At 45.1% G+C, this 16,164-nt stretch overlaps 1 protein-coding gene across 1 annotated transcript in view; it reads right to left on the bottom strand.

The window, feature by feature from the left end:
• RAD51 (RAD51 recombinase) overlaps nucleotides 1-16,164 on the bottom strand; it is a 44,577-nt gene that overhangs the window by 22,257 nt on the left and 6,156 nt on the right. The window contains exons 3-5 of the mRNA XM_017864015.1: nucleotides 15,401-15,538; nucleotides 9,930-10,047; nucleotides 6,876-6,967 (exon numbers count right to left, since the gene is read on the bottom strand). Coding sequence (XP_017719504.1) covers nucleotides 6,876-6,967; nucleotides 9,930-10,047; nucleotides 15,401-15,538 — 348 coding nt within the window. The remainder of the gene's footprint in view (nucleotides 1-6,875; nucleotides 6,968-9,929; nucleotides 10,048-15,400; nucleotides 15,539-16,164) is intronic.

Here is a 16,164-nt window from a genome sequence, read left to right as displayed (position 1 = left end):
GGCCGGGCGCGGTGGCTCAAGCCTGTAATCCCAGCACTTTGGGAGGCCGAGACGGGCGGATCACGAGGTCAGGAGATCGAGACCATCCTGGCTAACACAGTGAAACCCCGTCTCTACTAAAAACCTACAAAACTAGCCGGGCGAGGTGGCAGGCGCCTGTAGTCCCAGCTACTCAGGAGGCTGAGGCAGGAGAATGGCGTAAACCCGGGAGGCAGAGCTTGCAGTGAGCTGAGATCCGGCCACTGCACTCCAGTCCGGGCGACAGAGCGAGACTCCGCCTCAAAAAAAAAAAAAAAAAAAAAGACAACAAAAAGCCAGCACGGTGGCTCACACCTGTAACCCCAGCACTTTGGGAGGCTGAGGCAGGTAGATCACCTGAGGTCAGGAGTTCAACACCAGCCTGACCAACATGGTTCAACCTCATGTCTACTAAAAATACAAAAAACTAGCTGGGTGTGGTGGCAGGCACCTGTAATCCCAGTTTGGGAGGCTGAGGCTGGAGAACTGCTTGAACCCGGGAGGTGGAGGATGCAGTCAGCCAAGATTGTGCCACTGCACTCCTGCCTGGGTGACAGAGTGAGACTCTGTCTCAAATTTAAAACAAAAAGGAAAATAAGAAAAATGGGAGACTATCAAGCTAGGTTACTTGATGTTATATTTAAATAAACTTGGGCCAGGTGCAGTGGCTCACACCTGTAATCCCACAACTTTGGGAGGCTGAGGCAGGCGGATCATCTAAGGTCAAAAGTTCGAGACCAGCCCGACCAATATGGTGAAACCCTGTCTCTACTAACAATACAAAAATTAGCAGGGGGTGGTGGCGTGCACCTGTGGTCCTAGTTACTGGGGAGGCTGAGACAGGAGAATTGCTTGAACCCAGGAGGCAGAGGTTGTAGTGAGCTGAGATCACGCCACTACACTACACTCCAGCCTGGGCGACAGAGCGAGACTGCGTCTCAAAAAAAAAAATTTTTTTTTAAATAAACTTTTATTCATGAAGAACCAGAGTATTTTCTATCTTCTAAGAAATGGCATTCACCACCTCAACACAGTGGTGACTGATGAAGGACATATCTGTAATATGAAAAAAATTTGAGATATATTAGTCTCTACAGAGACTAATATAACGAGGCTGATTTTCTCATTTCTTGCATATGGTTTACTACGGAAAACACAGGGCCCTAATAAAACACGTATTTTTTTTTTTTAAGATAAGGTCTTGCTCTGTCACCCAGGCTGGAGTATAGTGATGCAATCACAGCTCACTGTAGCCTCAACCTCCCAGGCTCAAGCCACCACACCTGGCTAATTTTTTAAAAATTATTATTATTATTATTATTTTGAGACCGAGTCTCGCTCTGTCGCTCGGGCTGGAGTGCAGTGGCGCGATCTCAGCTCACTGCAAGCTCTGCCTCCAGGGTTCACGCCATTCTCCTGCCTCAGCTTCCTGAGGAGCTGGGACTACAGGTGCCCGCCACCACACTCGGCTTATTTTTTGTATTTTTAGTAGAGACGGGGTTTCACTGTGTTAGCCAGGATGGTCTCCATCTCCTGACCTCGTGATCCGCCCGCCTCGGCCTCCCAAAGTGCTGGGATTGTGGCGTGAGCCACCGCGCCTGGCTAAAAATTATTATTTATAGAGATGAGGTTTCGCTGTTTGCTGTGTTGCTCAGGCTGCTCTCAAACTCCTGGGCTCAAGAGATTAGACCACCTTGGCCTCCCAAAACACTGGTATTACAGACTTGAACTACTATACCCGGCCTTCAAAATCCACATTTTTTTTTTTTTTAGATGGAGTCTCACTCTGTCGCCCAGGCTGGGGTGCAGTGGTACAGTCTCGGCTCACTGCAAGCTCCACCTCCCGGGTTCATGCCATTTTCCTGCATCAGCCTCCCGAGTAGCTGGGACTACAGGCACCAGCCAACACGACTAATTTTTTATATTTTCAGTAGAGACACGGTTTCACTGCATTAGCCAGGGCAGTCTCGATCTGACCTCATGATCCGCCCACCTCGGCCTCCCAAAGTGCTGGAATTACAGGTGTGAGCCACCACGCCCAGCCCTAGATCCACATTTTTAATGACACATACCATCTTTAACTGTAAAACAGCATTACATCAATGTAATAAACTTTTTTTTTTTGAGATGGAGTCTCGCTCTGTCGCCCAGGTTGGAGTGCAGTGACGTGATCTCAGCCTACTGTAAGCTCCGCCCCCCGGGTTCACGCCATTCTCCTGCCTCAGCCTCCCGAGTAGCTGGGACTACAGGCGCCCGCCACCATGCTCTGCTAATTTTTTGTATTTTTAGTGGAGACGGGGTTTCACCGTGTTAGCCAGGATGACCTGGATCTCCTGACCTCGTGATCCACCTGCCTTGGCCTCCCAAAGTGCTAGGATTACAGGTGTGAGCCACGGTGCCCAGCCAATAAACATTTTTAATAAAATATTATTTAAATTCAGATAAATTGGCCAGTCATGGTAGTTCACGTCTGTAATCCTAGCACTTTGGGAGGCCGAGGCGGGCAGATCACTTGAGGTCAGGCATTTGAAACCAGCCTGGCCAACATGGTGAAACCCTGTCTCTACTAAAAATACAAAAAAACTACTCAGATGTGGTGGCAGGCACCTGTAATCCCAGCTACTTGGGAGGCTGAGGCAGAATTGCTTGAACCCAGGAGGTAGAGGTTACAGTGAGCTGAGATTGTGCTGCTGCACTCCAGCCTGGGTGACAGAGTGAGACTCCAAATAAATATATAAATAAATAAATTCAGAGTAAATTAGTAAGGACAGTTCTTAACTTGATTTACAAGAAAAAATATAAAAGAAAATAATTTACATAGGATGTCTAAATCTATAACTGAGTTCCAAAAACTACTGCTATTTTTTTGAGAGGATAAGAACTCAGGCCGTGCGTGGTGGCTCATACCTGTAATCCCAGCAATTTGGGAGGCCGAGAGGAGCGGATCACTTGAGGTCAGGAGTTCAAGACCAGCCTGGCCAACATGGTGAAACCCCATCTCTACTAAAATACAAAATTAGCTGGGTGTGGTGGCAGACACCTGTAATCCCAGCTACTTGGGAAGCTGAGGCAGGAGAGTGGCTTGAACTTGGGAGGCGGAGGTTGCAGCAAGCCAAGATCGCACCACTGCACTCCAGCCTGGGCAACAGAGCAAGACTCCTTCTCAAAAAGAAAAAAAAAAGAACTCAACCAAGTTGAGTCCTGAGGATAGAAAAACACTAGGAAGCCTCTTCCATAACACTGATATAAGACAGATTTTGTTTCAGTTATTCTTGATCTCCAACAGTAAGTTGTGTCCATGGCAGAAGTGGGTATAATCTATCTAGGTTAAAATAATGCCATGTTCTTCAAAATAACTAAAATTGTAATAAAGCTTCAAAAGATTATAGCAGAAGAGTTGGTCCATGGGCATAGGCCAGGTTCGAGGATACTCTGTGGACTGGCTACTCATGCAGCACATCCTCAAAGCCAGAGAACATTAGGACCCACTTAGACGAGGAAAAACGGTTCCCCATTACACTGCCTGAAGTTGCAGAAAAGATGAAAGTTTGTTAGCTTTCTCTTCTATATCCTACTCCCTCCATTTCTCATGGATCTTTCATTTCCAGAATGAGACTGAGTTCCACATCTCTCAATACAGCTAGAAGTTTTCACTTAGGGTTTGTCACCTCAAACCTGTCATCTCTAAACTTGTACTCACGTTTCCAACAAAACTATCTTCCCCTCCCAAACACTTTCTAGGTTTACTAAGTTACTGTAATACATCGTTGGGCTGAGGTGTATTTTATTTTTTTTGGGGGGTGGGGGACGAGTCTCGCTCTCTCACCCAGGCTGGAGTGCAATGGCGTGATCTCAGCTCACAGCAAGCTCCACCTTCTGGGTTCACGCCATTCTCCTGCCTCAGCCTCCCGAGTAGCTAGGACTACAGGTGCCCGCCACTACGCCCAGCTAATTTTTTGTATTTTTAGTAGAGACGGGGTTTCACCATGTCAGCCAGGATGGTCTGGATCTCCTGACCTCGTGATCTGCCTGCCTCTGCCTCCCAAAGTGCAGGGATTACAGGAGTGAGCTACCATGCCCAGCTGGGGTGAGGTGTATTTTTTACTGTCAGTCATTAAGTGCTGCCCTTTACAACATATTTTACCTATGTCTCTTTAGTGTCACTATCTTAGTTTAGTCCTGACCAGCTAATGCTTATTCTCCACAAACTCAAGTTTAAACTTCTCAACGTTCTGAAATAGGGTTTTTTTTTTTTTTTGAGACAGAGACAAAATCTTGCTCTGTTGCCCAGCCTGAAGAGTGGGGTGGTACAATCTTGACTCACGGCAACCTTGGCCTCCTGAGCTCAAGAGACCCTCCTGCCTCCACCTCCCAAGTAGCTGGCACTACAGGCAGAGGCCACCACGTCTGGCTAATTTTTATATTATTTGTAGAGATGAGAATTTGCCATGTTGCTCAGGCTGGTCTCAAACTCCTGAGCTTAAGCAATCCACCCACCTTGGCCTCCCAAAGTGCTGGGATTACAGGTGTGAGCTACCATGCCGTTTGATGTATCTTTTTAAGGATCATCTCCTACTTTTCTACACAAACTCTGAACCAGGTAAATGACCTTGCTTATTTACTGTCTTTTCCTTCTAACTTATGCCTTCCCATCCTCTGTCCATCCCATTCTGTACAGTTAAATGCTTTTAATTTCCTTCCTTCCCAAATTTAGCATTCTTCAGAAGTCTGGTCCAATTATCTTTTCTCTATAAAGTATTCCATGATCACTCGAGGGTGAAATTACCGCTTTCTATTCCTTAAACGGCTAACCCATTTCCTCTATGACATTCATTTTATATATCAGGCATGTTTTTGGACATCTATTATCTCCACCCATTCAAGCATTTATTGTTCACTGAGTGCTAAGCACTGCCTTAGGCACTAGCAATACAGCAGAAAACATGCAGTGGCATGATCCCAGTCACTGGAGCCTTGACCTCCTAGGCTCAAGAGATTCTCTTTCCTCAGCTTCCTAAGTAGCTAGGATCACAGGTACACACCATCATGCTGGGTTAATATTTTTAATTGTTTTTTTTTTTGCTTGCTTTTAGAAACAGCGTCTCAGAAACAGGGTCTCACTATGTTGCCCAGGCTGGTCTCAAATTCCTGGCCTCAAGCGATCCTCCCACTTTGGCTTCCCAAAGTACTGGGATTACAGGCATGAACCACCATGACTGACTGGCCTCTTATGAAGTTTTAAGAACATCATCTCTGAAGTCTGGTTTGAGTCCAGTATCTGCTACTTAAATACAATGTACTGGGAAATTATTTAACCCACTGTGTCTGTTTCCAAATCTACCCACGAATGGGAGCATAAGCAAAGGAAAAATAAACTGAAGGGGTCCAGGGAAGGTTCTTTCCTAATGGAGGAGACACTAGGCATATTTGTATGCTGATGAGGATAATCTCATAGAGAGGTATAAGAGAAAATGGAAGGAGTGGAGTCCTTGAGAAGGCGGCAGGAGATGGTAACCAAATCATATTGATAGAATGGGCCTTTGAGAAGAAAAGGGACACTTTCTCCATTGTAATCTGAGATAAGAAAAGATGGGCACAAATGTAGATTTGATGCAAAGAGCAGTTATTGGCTGAGAATGAGAGTTGAAGAGGAGCATAAAGTTATGATAACAGAAGACGAAGTATTAGATATGAGATGCCTGTCTAACTCAGTGGGAAAGTACACCTAAATGGAGAAAGTAGACTTGCCAATAAGTTTTGACTGGTAAAAGTTTGTCATCTTGAATTTTTTTCGCTTTTTTTTTTTCCTTTTTTTTTTTTTTTTGAGGCAGTCTTGCTTCTTTGACCAGGCTGGAATGCAATGGTGCGATCTCAGCTCACTGCAACCTCCGCCTCCCAGGTTCAAGCAATTCTCCTGTCTCAGCCTCCCAAGTAGCTGGGATAACAGGCACGTGCCAACACGCTCAGCTAATTTTTGTACTTTTAGTAGAGATGGGGTTTCACCATGTTGGTCAGGCTGGTCTTGAACTCCTGATCTCAAGTGATCCGCCCGGCTCGGCCTCCCAAAGTGCTGGGATTACAGACGTGAGCCACCATGCCTGGCCGGTCATCTTGAATTTACAGTGAAGTCAGTCAGCTTTATTATACGATTTTTCTCCAGCGTAATCTGCTATTTGGGTACAGACACTGAGAAGACAGATGAGTTTCATCTAATGTTGGTATCTCTTCAAGTGGGTATGTAAACTGAGGTTATTTGCAAGAGAATTACTTTAATGATGAATCATAAAATCTAGACTAATGAAGAAGATGGAGGGCTGGGCACAGTGGTTCACGGCTATAATCCCAGCACTTTGGGAGGCCAAGGAGGGCGGATCACTTGAGGTCAGGAGTTCAAGAGCAGCCCGGCCAACATGGTGAAACCCCGTCTCTACTACAAACACAAAAATTAGCCGGGCATGCTGGTGGGCACCTGTAATCCCAGGTACTCAGGAGGCTGATGAAGGAGAATCACTTGAACCGGAGAGGAGGGTGCAGTGAGCTGAGATCACACCACTGCACTCAAGCCAGGGCGAAAGAGCAAGAATCTGTCTCAAAAACAGGAAAAAAAAGCAAGTAAAGGCAGGAAAGGCCTGGTAGGAAAGTATGTGAAATCAATGTATCTGAAAGGAGATCAATGATTTGGAAGTTTCCATGATATGGAAGAATTTTGCAGTAGGAGTCTATTTTCTGACTATTAACAGCTATAAGATTCTTAAGGCAGAGACAGTGCCTTTTATGGCCATCCTAACAGATGCTTGCAACTAGCAGGAATGAAGTAATGTTTGCTTATTTGATTAGCCATAGCCCCAGTAGCTCACCTGGCAGGTGACAGCTAGTGTATGACAGATCTGGGTCTTCCCAGTTCGGAATTCTCCAAACATTTCTGTGATAGATCCAGTCTCAATTCCACCTAAAAGAGCAATAAGAAATACCTCTTAGCATAATACAAACATTTAGAAACTGTAGTCACAGAAATGTTCTTGGAGCTCAAGAGAAAGATATTTACATAAATTAAAATTCGATTTCCAACAACCGATTTTCAAAATGTATTTTGAGGCTAGCCATGGTGGCTCAGGCCTGTAATCCCAGCACTTTAGGAAGCTGAGGTAGGCTGGTTGCTTGAGTTCAGGAGTTCGAGACCAGCCTGGGCAACATGGTGAAGGCCTGTCTCTACAAAAAATACAAAAATTAGCCGGGCATGTAGTGCCAGCTGGATGCCTATAGTGCCAGCTACTGAGGAGCTAAGATGAGAGGATCACTTGAGCCTGGGAGGCAGAAGCTGCAGTGAGCCGAGATCATGCCACTGCACTCCAGCCTAGGTGACACAGTGAGACCCTGTTTCAAAACAAACAAACTAAAAGTATTTTGAAATAATTACAGATTTATAGATAGTTGCAAATAAGGCCAGGTGCAGTGGCTCATGCCTGTAATCCCAGCACTTTGGGAGGCCAAGGCAGGCGAATCACCAGCAGCCTGGCCAACATTGTGAAACTTCGTCTCTACTAAAAATACAAAAATCAGCTGGACATGGTGATGGGCACCTGTAATCCCAGCTACTCAGCAGGCTGAAGCAGGAGAATCACTTGAACCTGGGAGGCGGAGGTTTCAGTGAGCCGAGATCACACCACTGCACTCCAGCCTGGGTGACAGAGTGAGATGCCTTCTTTAAAAAAAAAAAAAAAAAAAAAAAAAGGCTGGGCACAATATGGTGAAACACCATCTCTACTAAAAATACAAAAATTAGCCGGGCATGGTGGCCCATGCCTGCAGTCCCAGCTACTCGGGAGGCTGAGGCAGAAGAATCACTTGAACCCAGGGGGTGGAAGTGGCAGTGAGCCGAGATCACACTACTGCACTCCAGCGTGGGCGACAGAGCAAGACTCTGTCTCAAAAAAAAAAAGGTGGGTGCAGTGACTCATGCCTGTAATTCCAGCACTTTGGGAGACTGAGGTGGGTGGATCAGGAGGTCAGGAGTCTGAGACCAGCCTGGCCAAGATGGTGAAACCCCCTCTCTACTAAAAATACAAAACTTAGCCAGGCACGGTGGCAGGGGCCTGTCATCCCAGCTACTCATGAGGCTGAGGCAAGAGAATCGCTTGAACCCGGGAGTCAGGGGTTGCAGTGAGCTGAGATCATGCCACTGCACTCTTAGCCTGGGCAACAGAGCAAGACTATGTCTTTAAAAAAACAAACAAACAAGGCCGGGCGTAGTGGCTCACGCTTGTAATCCCAGCACTTTGGGAGGCTGAGGCGGGCGGATCATGAGGTCAGGAGATCGAGACCATCCTGGTTAACATGGTGAAACCCCGTCTCTACTAAAATACAAAAAATTAGCCGGGCATGGTGGCGGGCACCTGTAGTCCCAGCTACTCGGGAGGCTGAGGCAGCAGAATGGCGTGAACCTGGGAGGCAGAGCTTGTAGTGAGCCTAGATCATGCCACTGCACTCCAGCCTGGGCAACAGTGCGAGACTCTGTCTCAAACAAACAAGCAAAACCATAGGGAGGTTCTATCCACCTAGCCTTCTGCAGTTTAACATCTTGCACAGTGATAGTACAGCACTGCTATTAGAAAACTGACATTGGGGGCCGGGCACAGTGGCACACACCTGTAATCCCAGCACTCTGGGATGCTGAGGCAGGTAGATCATCTGAGGTCAGGAGTTCGAGACCAACCTAGCCAACATGGTAAAACCTCATCTCTACTAAAAATACAAAAATTAGCTGGGCGTGGTGGCACTCGCCTGTAGTCCCAGCTACTTGGAGGCTGAGGCAGGAGAATCACTTGAACCCAGGAGGCAGACGTTGCAGTGAGCTGAGATTATGCCACTGCACTCTGGCCTGGGTAACAGAGCAAGACTCTTCTCTCAAAAAAAAGGAAAGAAAACTGACATTGGGCCAGGAGAGGTGGCTCAAGCCTATAATCCCAGCAGTTTCGGAGCCTGAGGCAGAAGAATGGCTTGAGCTCAGGATTTCGAGACCAGCCGGACAACATAGTGAGGCCCTGTCTCAAAAAAAAAGAAAAAAAATTAGACAGGAAGTAAATGACCATAGTCCTAGCTCTGGGGAGACTGAGGCTAGAAGATCACTTGAGCCCAGGAAGCAGAGGTTGCAGTGAGCTGAGACCATGTCACTGCACTCCAGCCTGGGTGACAGAGTGAGACCCTGTCTCAAAAAATAAATAATAAGGTTGAAAGCTTTATAGTTTTCCCTGAAGTCCTGAAGATTAGTGTGTAGACAATGAGTAGTATTCAAACACAGATGTTTTAACCAGTCATCAGGTCTTCAACCTTGTGGTAGAGGAGGTTATAATTATAGTTACTTCCTTAAGCAAAAGGAGCTTACTCTCTCAATGCAATATTAAATGGAGACTAAATTATTTAATTTGCAGGTAAGTTTAGTATTTTATAAATAAGGTCCTACCTTGCAGCAGTCTTACCTCTTCAATGTAGATACTTCCTTTATCTCTTTTTTTTTTGAGACAGAGTTTTGCTCGTCACCCAGGCTGGAGCGCAGTGGTGCAATCTTGGCTCACAGCAACCTCCGTCTTCCGGGTTCAAGCGATTCTCCTGCCTCAGCCTCCCAAGTAGCTGGGATCACAGGCATGTGCCACCATGCCCAGCTAATTTTGTACTTTTAATAGGTTTCTCCATCTTGGCTGGGCTGGTCTCGAACTCCTAACCTCAGGTGATCTGCCCCCACCCTTGGCCTCCCAACGTGCTGAGATTACAGGCATGAGCCACTGCACCTGGCCTTCCTTTATCTCTTTATCATTATCTAACAAGTAAATGCAACCCAAACATTTCAATTTTGTTCCATAACCTGGAAGCTTTCCTAACTAGAGTTCACAACACAGAATAAGGGATTACTACACCTTGAAGTAGTTTGTCAAGCTCTTTGGAGCCAGTAGTAATCTGTATGATCTCTGACCGCCTTTGGTGGAATTCAGTTGCAGTGGTGAAACCCATTGGAACTAATTTAGCTGCCTCAGCCTGGGAAAAATAAGAAATGTTAAATCAACAAAATAATATTCCTTACTACAGTGATCTTGAGGGCAAAAAATATATATATAAAGAAAAAAGAAATATTAGTAAAGCAAGAATCAGGTGTGCAATGAAACGAGAAAATATCTAATAAAATTACCAGGATGATTTCTCTTTGGAAAGTCATAAAACAGATAATCTCATTCAGAGACTCCATGAAGATCAATTTGTTAATCACCAATTCAAGTTAATATGTTAATACAGTTTTAAAAACTATTATAGATCCATACATATGTGTTTTGCCCAATTTATGACAAAAATGGCAATACAGTACACCTTCATTTCCTGCTCCATCAACTGCAGACTGTATCCCTTAACTTCCTACTTTGTAAAAATGAGGACATTTGCCCTTCCATCTTTTCTCTCTCCATGGCTACTTCCCCACCTCTATCAGCCGTACCTTTTCTTTCATATTGTCTGGCTGAGAACATTCACATTCTATTTTGTAATTACAGATAAATATTCTGTAATAGCACTATGGGTTGATTCTAAAATTGAAAAGTAAATGCATTCAAATATGCAAAAATAAAGCAACACACTCCTAAATAACCAACAAGTCAAAGAAGAAATGACACGGGAAATGAGAAAATATATTTTGCAATGAATGAAAATGAAGATAAACCAAAACTTACGGGCTCCAACAAAAGTAGTGCTCAGAGAGAAATTCATAGCTATAAATACCTATATTAGAAAAGAAGGCTGGGTGCGGTGGCTCATGCCTGTAATCCCAGCACTTTGGGAGGCTGAGGTGGGAGGACTGCTGGAAGCCAGGAGTTTGAGACCAGCCTGAGCAACAAAGTGGGACCCTGGCTCTAAAAAATGTTTTAAAATTAGCAGGGCATGGCTGGGCACGGTGGCTCAAGCCTGTAATCCCAGCACTTTGGGAGGGTGAGGTGGGCAGATCACGAAGTCAGGAGTTCAAGACCAGCCTGCCCAATATGGTAAAACCCATCTCTACTAAAATACAAAATTAGCTCGGCATGGTGGCGTGCACCTGTAGTCCCAACTACTCAGGAGGCTGAAACAGGAGAACTGCTTGAACCCAGGTGGTGGAGACTGCAGTGAGCTGAGATCATGCCACTGCACCCCAGCCTGGGCAACAGAGCGAGAGCTCCGTCAGAAAAAAAAAAAAAACAAAAAAAAAAAAATGGGCCTGGCGTGGTGGGCTTATGCTCATAATCCCAGCCACTTTGGAGGCCGAGGGCAGGCAGATCCACAAGGTCAGAGACCGGAGGACTATCCCTGGATAACATGGTGAAACCCCATCATCTTACTAAAAATACAAAAAATTAGCCAAGCATGGTAGCACCATGCCTGTATTCCCAGACCACTTGGGAAGCTGAGGCAGAAGAATCACTTGGACCCAAGAGGCGGAGGTTGCAGTGAGCAGAGGATGGTGCCCACGCACTCGCAGCCCTCTGCCCGTTAAGAGGGAGACTCTGTCTCAAAAAAAAAAAACAAAACAGACAAAAAAAGACAAATTAGCAGGACCATTTGTGGATCGTGCCTGTGGTCCTAGTTACCTGGGGAGGCTGAGGCAGGAAGGTGTTTGAACAGGAGTTGGAGGCTGCAGTGAGCTACTAATCGCCCACTGCACTCCAACGAAAGTAACAGAACAATGAGCTCTGTCTCTAAAAATAATAAACAGATAAATCATAACCTAACCTTCCAAAGAACAGCCCAAACAAAACAAAGCAAGCAGAAGGATGGAAATAATATAGATTGGGTAGAAACTAATTAGGTAAAGGGACACGAATAATAGAGAAAAATCAATTGAAACCCAAAAGCTGGTTCTTGGAAAACATCAACAAAATTGACAAACTTTTAGCGTGCCACCTGACCAAAAAAAAGAGAAAAAGACTCAACATTACGTAAAAATCAAGAATGAAAGGAGGGAAACATTAACTACTGACTTTATGGAAATTAACAAGTAGGGTATAAGGAAATCCTTTGAGCAACAATCTATGTCAACAAGTTAAGCATTAACTTAGATGGAAAAAGCAAATTCCTAGGAAAGATAAACTTTACCAAAACGTCACTCAAGAAGAAATCTAAGCGGGCGCTCGGTGGCTCACGCCCGTGTAATCCCAGCACCTTTTGGAGGCCCAAGTCGGGCTGGGGGATCCACGAGGTCAGGAGGATCGAGACCATACTGGCTCCACACACCCCGGTGAAAACCCTTCTCTACTAAAAATACAAAAAATTAGCCAGCATAGTGGGCAGGCGCACCTGTCATGTTCCCAGCTACTAGCTCGGAGGCTGAGGCAGGAGACATGGCGTGAAACCTGGTGAGTCGGAGCTTGTACGTGAGCTGAGATCATGCCACTGGCCACTCCAGCCTGGGCGACAGAGCAAGGACTCTGCCTCAAAAAAAAAAAAAAAAAAAAAAAAAAAAAAGAGGCCCGCGCGCGCGGTGGCTCAAGCCTGTAATCCCCAGCACTTTGGAGGCCAAGACGGGGGATCACGAGGTCAGGAGATGGAGGACGCATCCCATGGTCTTAACACGGTGAAACCCCATCTCTACTAAAAAAATACAAGAAAACTAGGGCCGGGCAAGGTGCGGAGGCCTGGTAGTCCCAGCTCACTCGGAGGGCTGAGACAGGAGAATGGCCGCTAAACGGCGAGGCGGAGGCTTGCAGCTGAGCTGAGATCCGCCACAACTGCACTTCCAAGCCTGCGGCGACAGAGCGAGACTCCGTCTCAAAAAAAAAAAAAAAAAAAAGAAAAAGAAAAAAAAAAAAAAAGAAAAAAATCAATGAAGAGTTGTATTATTCTAAACTTTGTCTATATATTTAATATTTCATTTTAAAAATTCTAGGACCGGGCGCGGTGGTTCAAGCCAGTAATCCAGCACTTTGGGAGGCCGAGACGGGCGATTCACGGGGTCAGGAGGATCGAGACCCATCCTGGCCTAACACACGGTGAAACCCCGTCTCTACCTAAAAACATACAAAAACTAGGCCCAGGCGAGGATGGCGGCGCCTGTAGTCCCCAGCTACTCCGGGCACCCAGGCTGAGCAGGAGAATGGCGTAAACCCGGGAGGCGGGAGCTTGCAGTGAGCTGAGATCCGGCCACTGCACTCTCAGCCTGGGGCGGACAGCGCGAAACTCCCGTCTCAAAACAAAACAAAAAAAAAAAAAAAGAAATTTATTGCAGGGCCAGGTGCATTGGCTCACGCCTGTAATCTCAGCACTTTGGGAGACTGAGATGGGCGGATTACCCGAGGCCAGGATTTTGAGACCAGCCTGGCCAATTCATATACTCACTGTCAATTCAGTGCAACAAACATATACTAGACACTTACTCTGTATGAAACATAGTCCCAGGGACTCTGAAGGATATGGAGAAAAAGAAGAGCAGATTCTTGCCTCCACAGAGCTTATAATTTAATCAGGAAGATACACTATACAAAATAACTATAGTACAAGTAGATGTGATGGATAATATAAGAAGTACTAACAAAAGAGCCATGGGAGCTCAAGGAATATAGACTACTTTCTTTGGTGAAAAACAGAAAGAGAAGGTATTAGCAAAGACGAAACTGGTAGAAATGGCCAGGTCAGTGGCACGTGCCTGTAGTCCCAGCTACTCAAGAGGCTGAGGAGAATTCCTTGAGCCCAAGAGTTTGAAGCTGCAGTGAGCTATGATCATGCCATTGCACTCCAGCCTGGGCAACAGAGTGAGAGTCTGTCTCTCTCTCTCTCTCTCTCTCTTTTTTTTTTTTAAAAGGTAGGCACAGTGGCTCGTGCCTGTAATTTCAGCACTTTGGGAGGCTGAGGCAGGTGGATTGCTTGAGGCCAGGAGTTTGAGACCAGCCTGGGCAACATGGTGAAACCCCATCTCAACTGAAAATACAAAAAGTAACCAAGTGTGGTGGTGGGCGCCTGTAATCCCAGCTACTTGGGAGGTTGAGGCAGGAGAATCACTTGAACCTGGGAGGCAGAGGTTGCAGTGAGCCAAGCCAAGATTGCACCACTGTGCTCCAGCCTAGGTGACACAGCGAGACTCTGCCTCAAAAAAAAAAAAGGAAAACAATGCAATCATAATCTTTACTGGCCAGAAACTAAGAACATAAAATATTGAAAAGTTAAGACACATATGTCTATACCATTTTGCATCTCAAATCATGTGTTCTAGGTTGCATTTTTGTGTTCATAGAAGCAGAGAAGTGACTTGATTTCTGAAACCAAGATCTCACAAGGCAAAAAGTAAAGATCCTGTCAGCATTTCTTCATTCACAAAACTGATGCCCAAAAGTGACAAAAGAAAGACTTTAGGGACCCCTACTGGCTTAGTCAATATGACAATCTTTTAACAAAAGTACTGTTAAGGACTCAGAACTCTTTCTTATTTCCAATTAAGCAACCACTTCAACAAATATTCATTTATTTGAGTAATCCAATAAATTTATCTAACGCTAACAGTAATCGATACGTGAAAATACAATTTTATAAATAAATATTTGCAGCAGGGCAAGGTGGCTCACACCTGTTATCTCAGAACTTTAGGAGGCTGAGGTGGGCGGATCACAAGGTCAGGAGATCAAGAACATCCTGGCCAACATGGTGAAACCCTGTCTCTACCAAAAATACAAAAATAAGCTGGGCGTGGTGGCACATATCTGTAGTCCCAGCTACTGGGGAGGCTGAGGCAAGAGAATCACTTGAACCTGGGAGGCGGAGGTTGCAGTGAGCCGAGATTGCACTACTGCACTCCAGCCTGGCAATAGAGCAAGACTCTGTCTCAAAAAAAAAAAAAAAAAAAAAAATCTGCTCTATACTATATAAAACTTCAAGGGTAAAGGCAATAAAACTGTGTAACTATATAAATACTGAAGGAATAGGTTCATAAAACAAAATGTAACCATGGGGAAGTATGGATGTTAAAGAACTATATGAAGCTAGAAAAATAAATAGGCCAGGCACAGTAGCTCACACCTGTAATCCCAGCACTTTGGGAGGCTGAGGCAGGTGAATCACCTGAGCTCAGGAGTTCGAGACTACCCCAGCATGGTGGCATGTGCCTGTAGTCCCAGCTACTTGGGAGACTGAGGTGGAAGAATCGCTTGAGCTTAGGAGGCGAAGGCTGCAGTGAGCTGAGATGGCACCACTGCACTCCAGCTTGTGTGACAGAGCAAGAACCTGTCTCCAAAAAAAAAAAAAAAGAAACAGGTAACAGTCACCCATGGAAAGGAGAACGAGATGACAGAAGAATGAGAGATGGAAGGAAGAAGTTTTTCACTACATTACTTTTTGTACTATTCCCACTAATGCCTCCCTAGGTCAACTAAGCAATACTTACCAGAATTTTATCAGCTTTGGCTTCACTAATTCCCTTAATATTTATTAGCTCCTTCTTTGGTGCATAGGCAACAGCCTCCACAGTATGGAATCCAGCTTCTTCCAATTTCTTCACATCGTTGGCATTTATGCCACACTGCTGCAAATGAAGAAAACCATGGATAAATTTAAGCTTTAGTTCTCTAATCTAACACAGATCATATGTGTCCTACATACTTCACAGAGGTGCTTGAAGACTTGTAATACAACTGTCCCTTGAAATCCTGGGGTGGGGAGATGGGAAGTTGGTTCCAGGATCCCTAGCAGATAACAAAATCCAAGAATGCTCAAGTCTCTTACATAAAATGGCATATTACCTGCATATAACCTCTGTACATCCTCCTGTATACTTTTTTTTTGATATGTAGTTGATTGAATTTTTGATATGTAGTTTGTTGAATTTGCTGATGCAGAATCCAGGGATATAGAGAGCCTACTGGATTATATGCAAAAGCTGAAAAATGAGCCCTATATGAGGTACTTAATAACAAATTAACAACCTTTTCATTATCAAAATCAATAATTTTAAAATAGCACTATGCCATGTATATTAAAAAGAACTCTTATTAGCAATTGGAATTAAAAAGTAACTCCCAACCTTTTTTTTGTGACCCTAAATGATCTCCGAGACTTTGGGCCCTACAAGATCACTTTAAGACAGTGTTGCGGCCGGGCGCGGTGGCTCAAGCCTGTAATCCCAGCACTTTGGGAGGCCGAGGCGGGTGG

The sequence above is a fragment of the Rhinopithecus bieti genome, unplaced genomic scaffold (assembly GCF_001698545.2).
Source record: "Rhinopithecus bieti isolate Rb0 unplaced genomic scaffold, ASM169854v2 scaffold_74225, whole genome shotgun sequence".
In the NCBI taxonomy this organism is placed as follows: domain Eukaryota; kingdom Metazoa; phylum Chordata; class Mammalia; order Primates; family Cercopithecidae; genus Rhinopithecus; species Rhinopithecus bieti.
The sequence above is the reverse complement of the archived record's forward strand: the minus strand, read 5'-3'. Positions and strand labels throughout refer to the sequence as shown.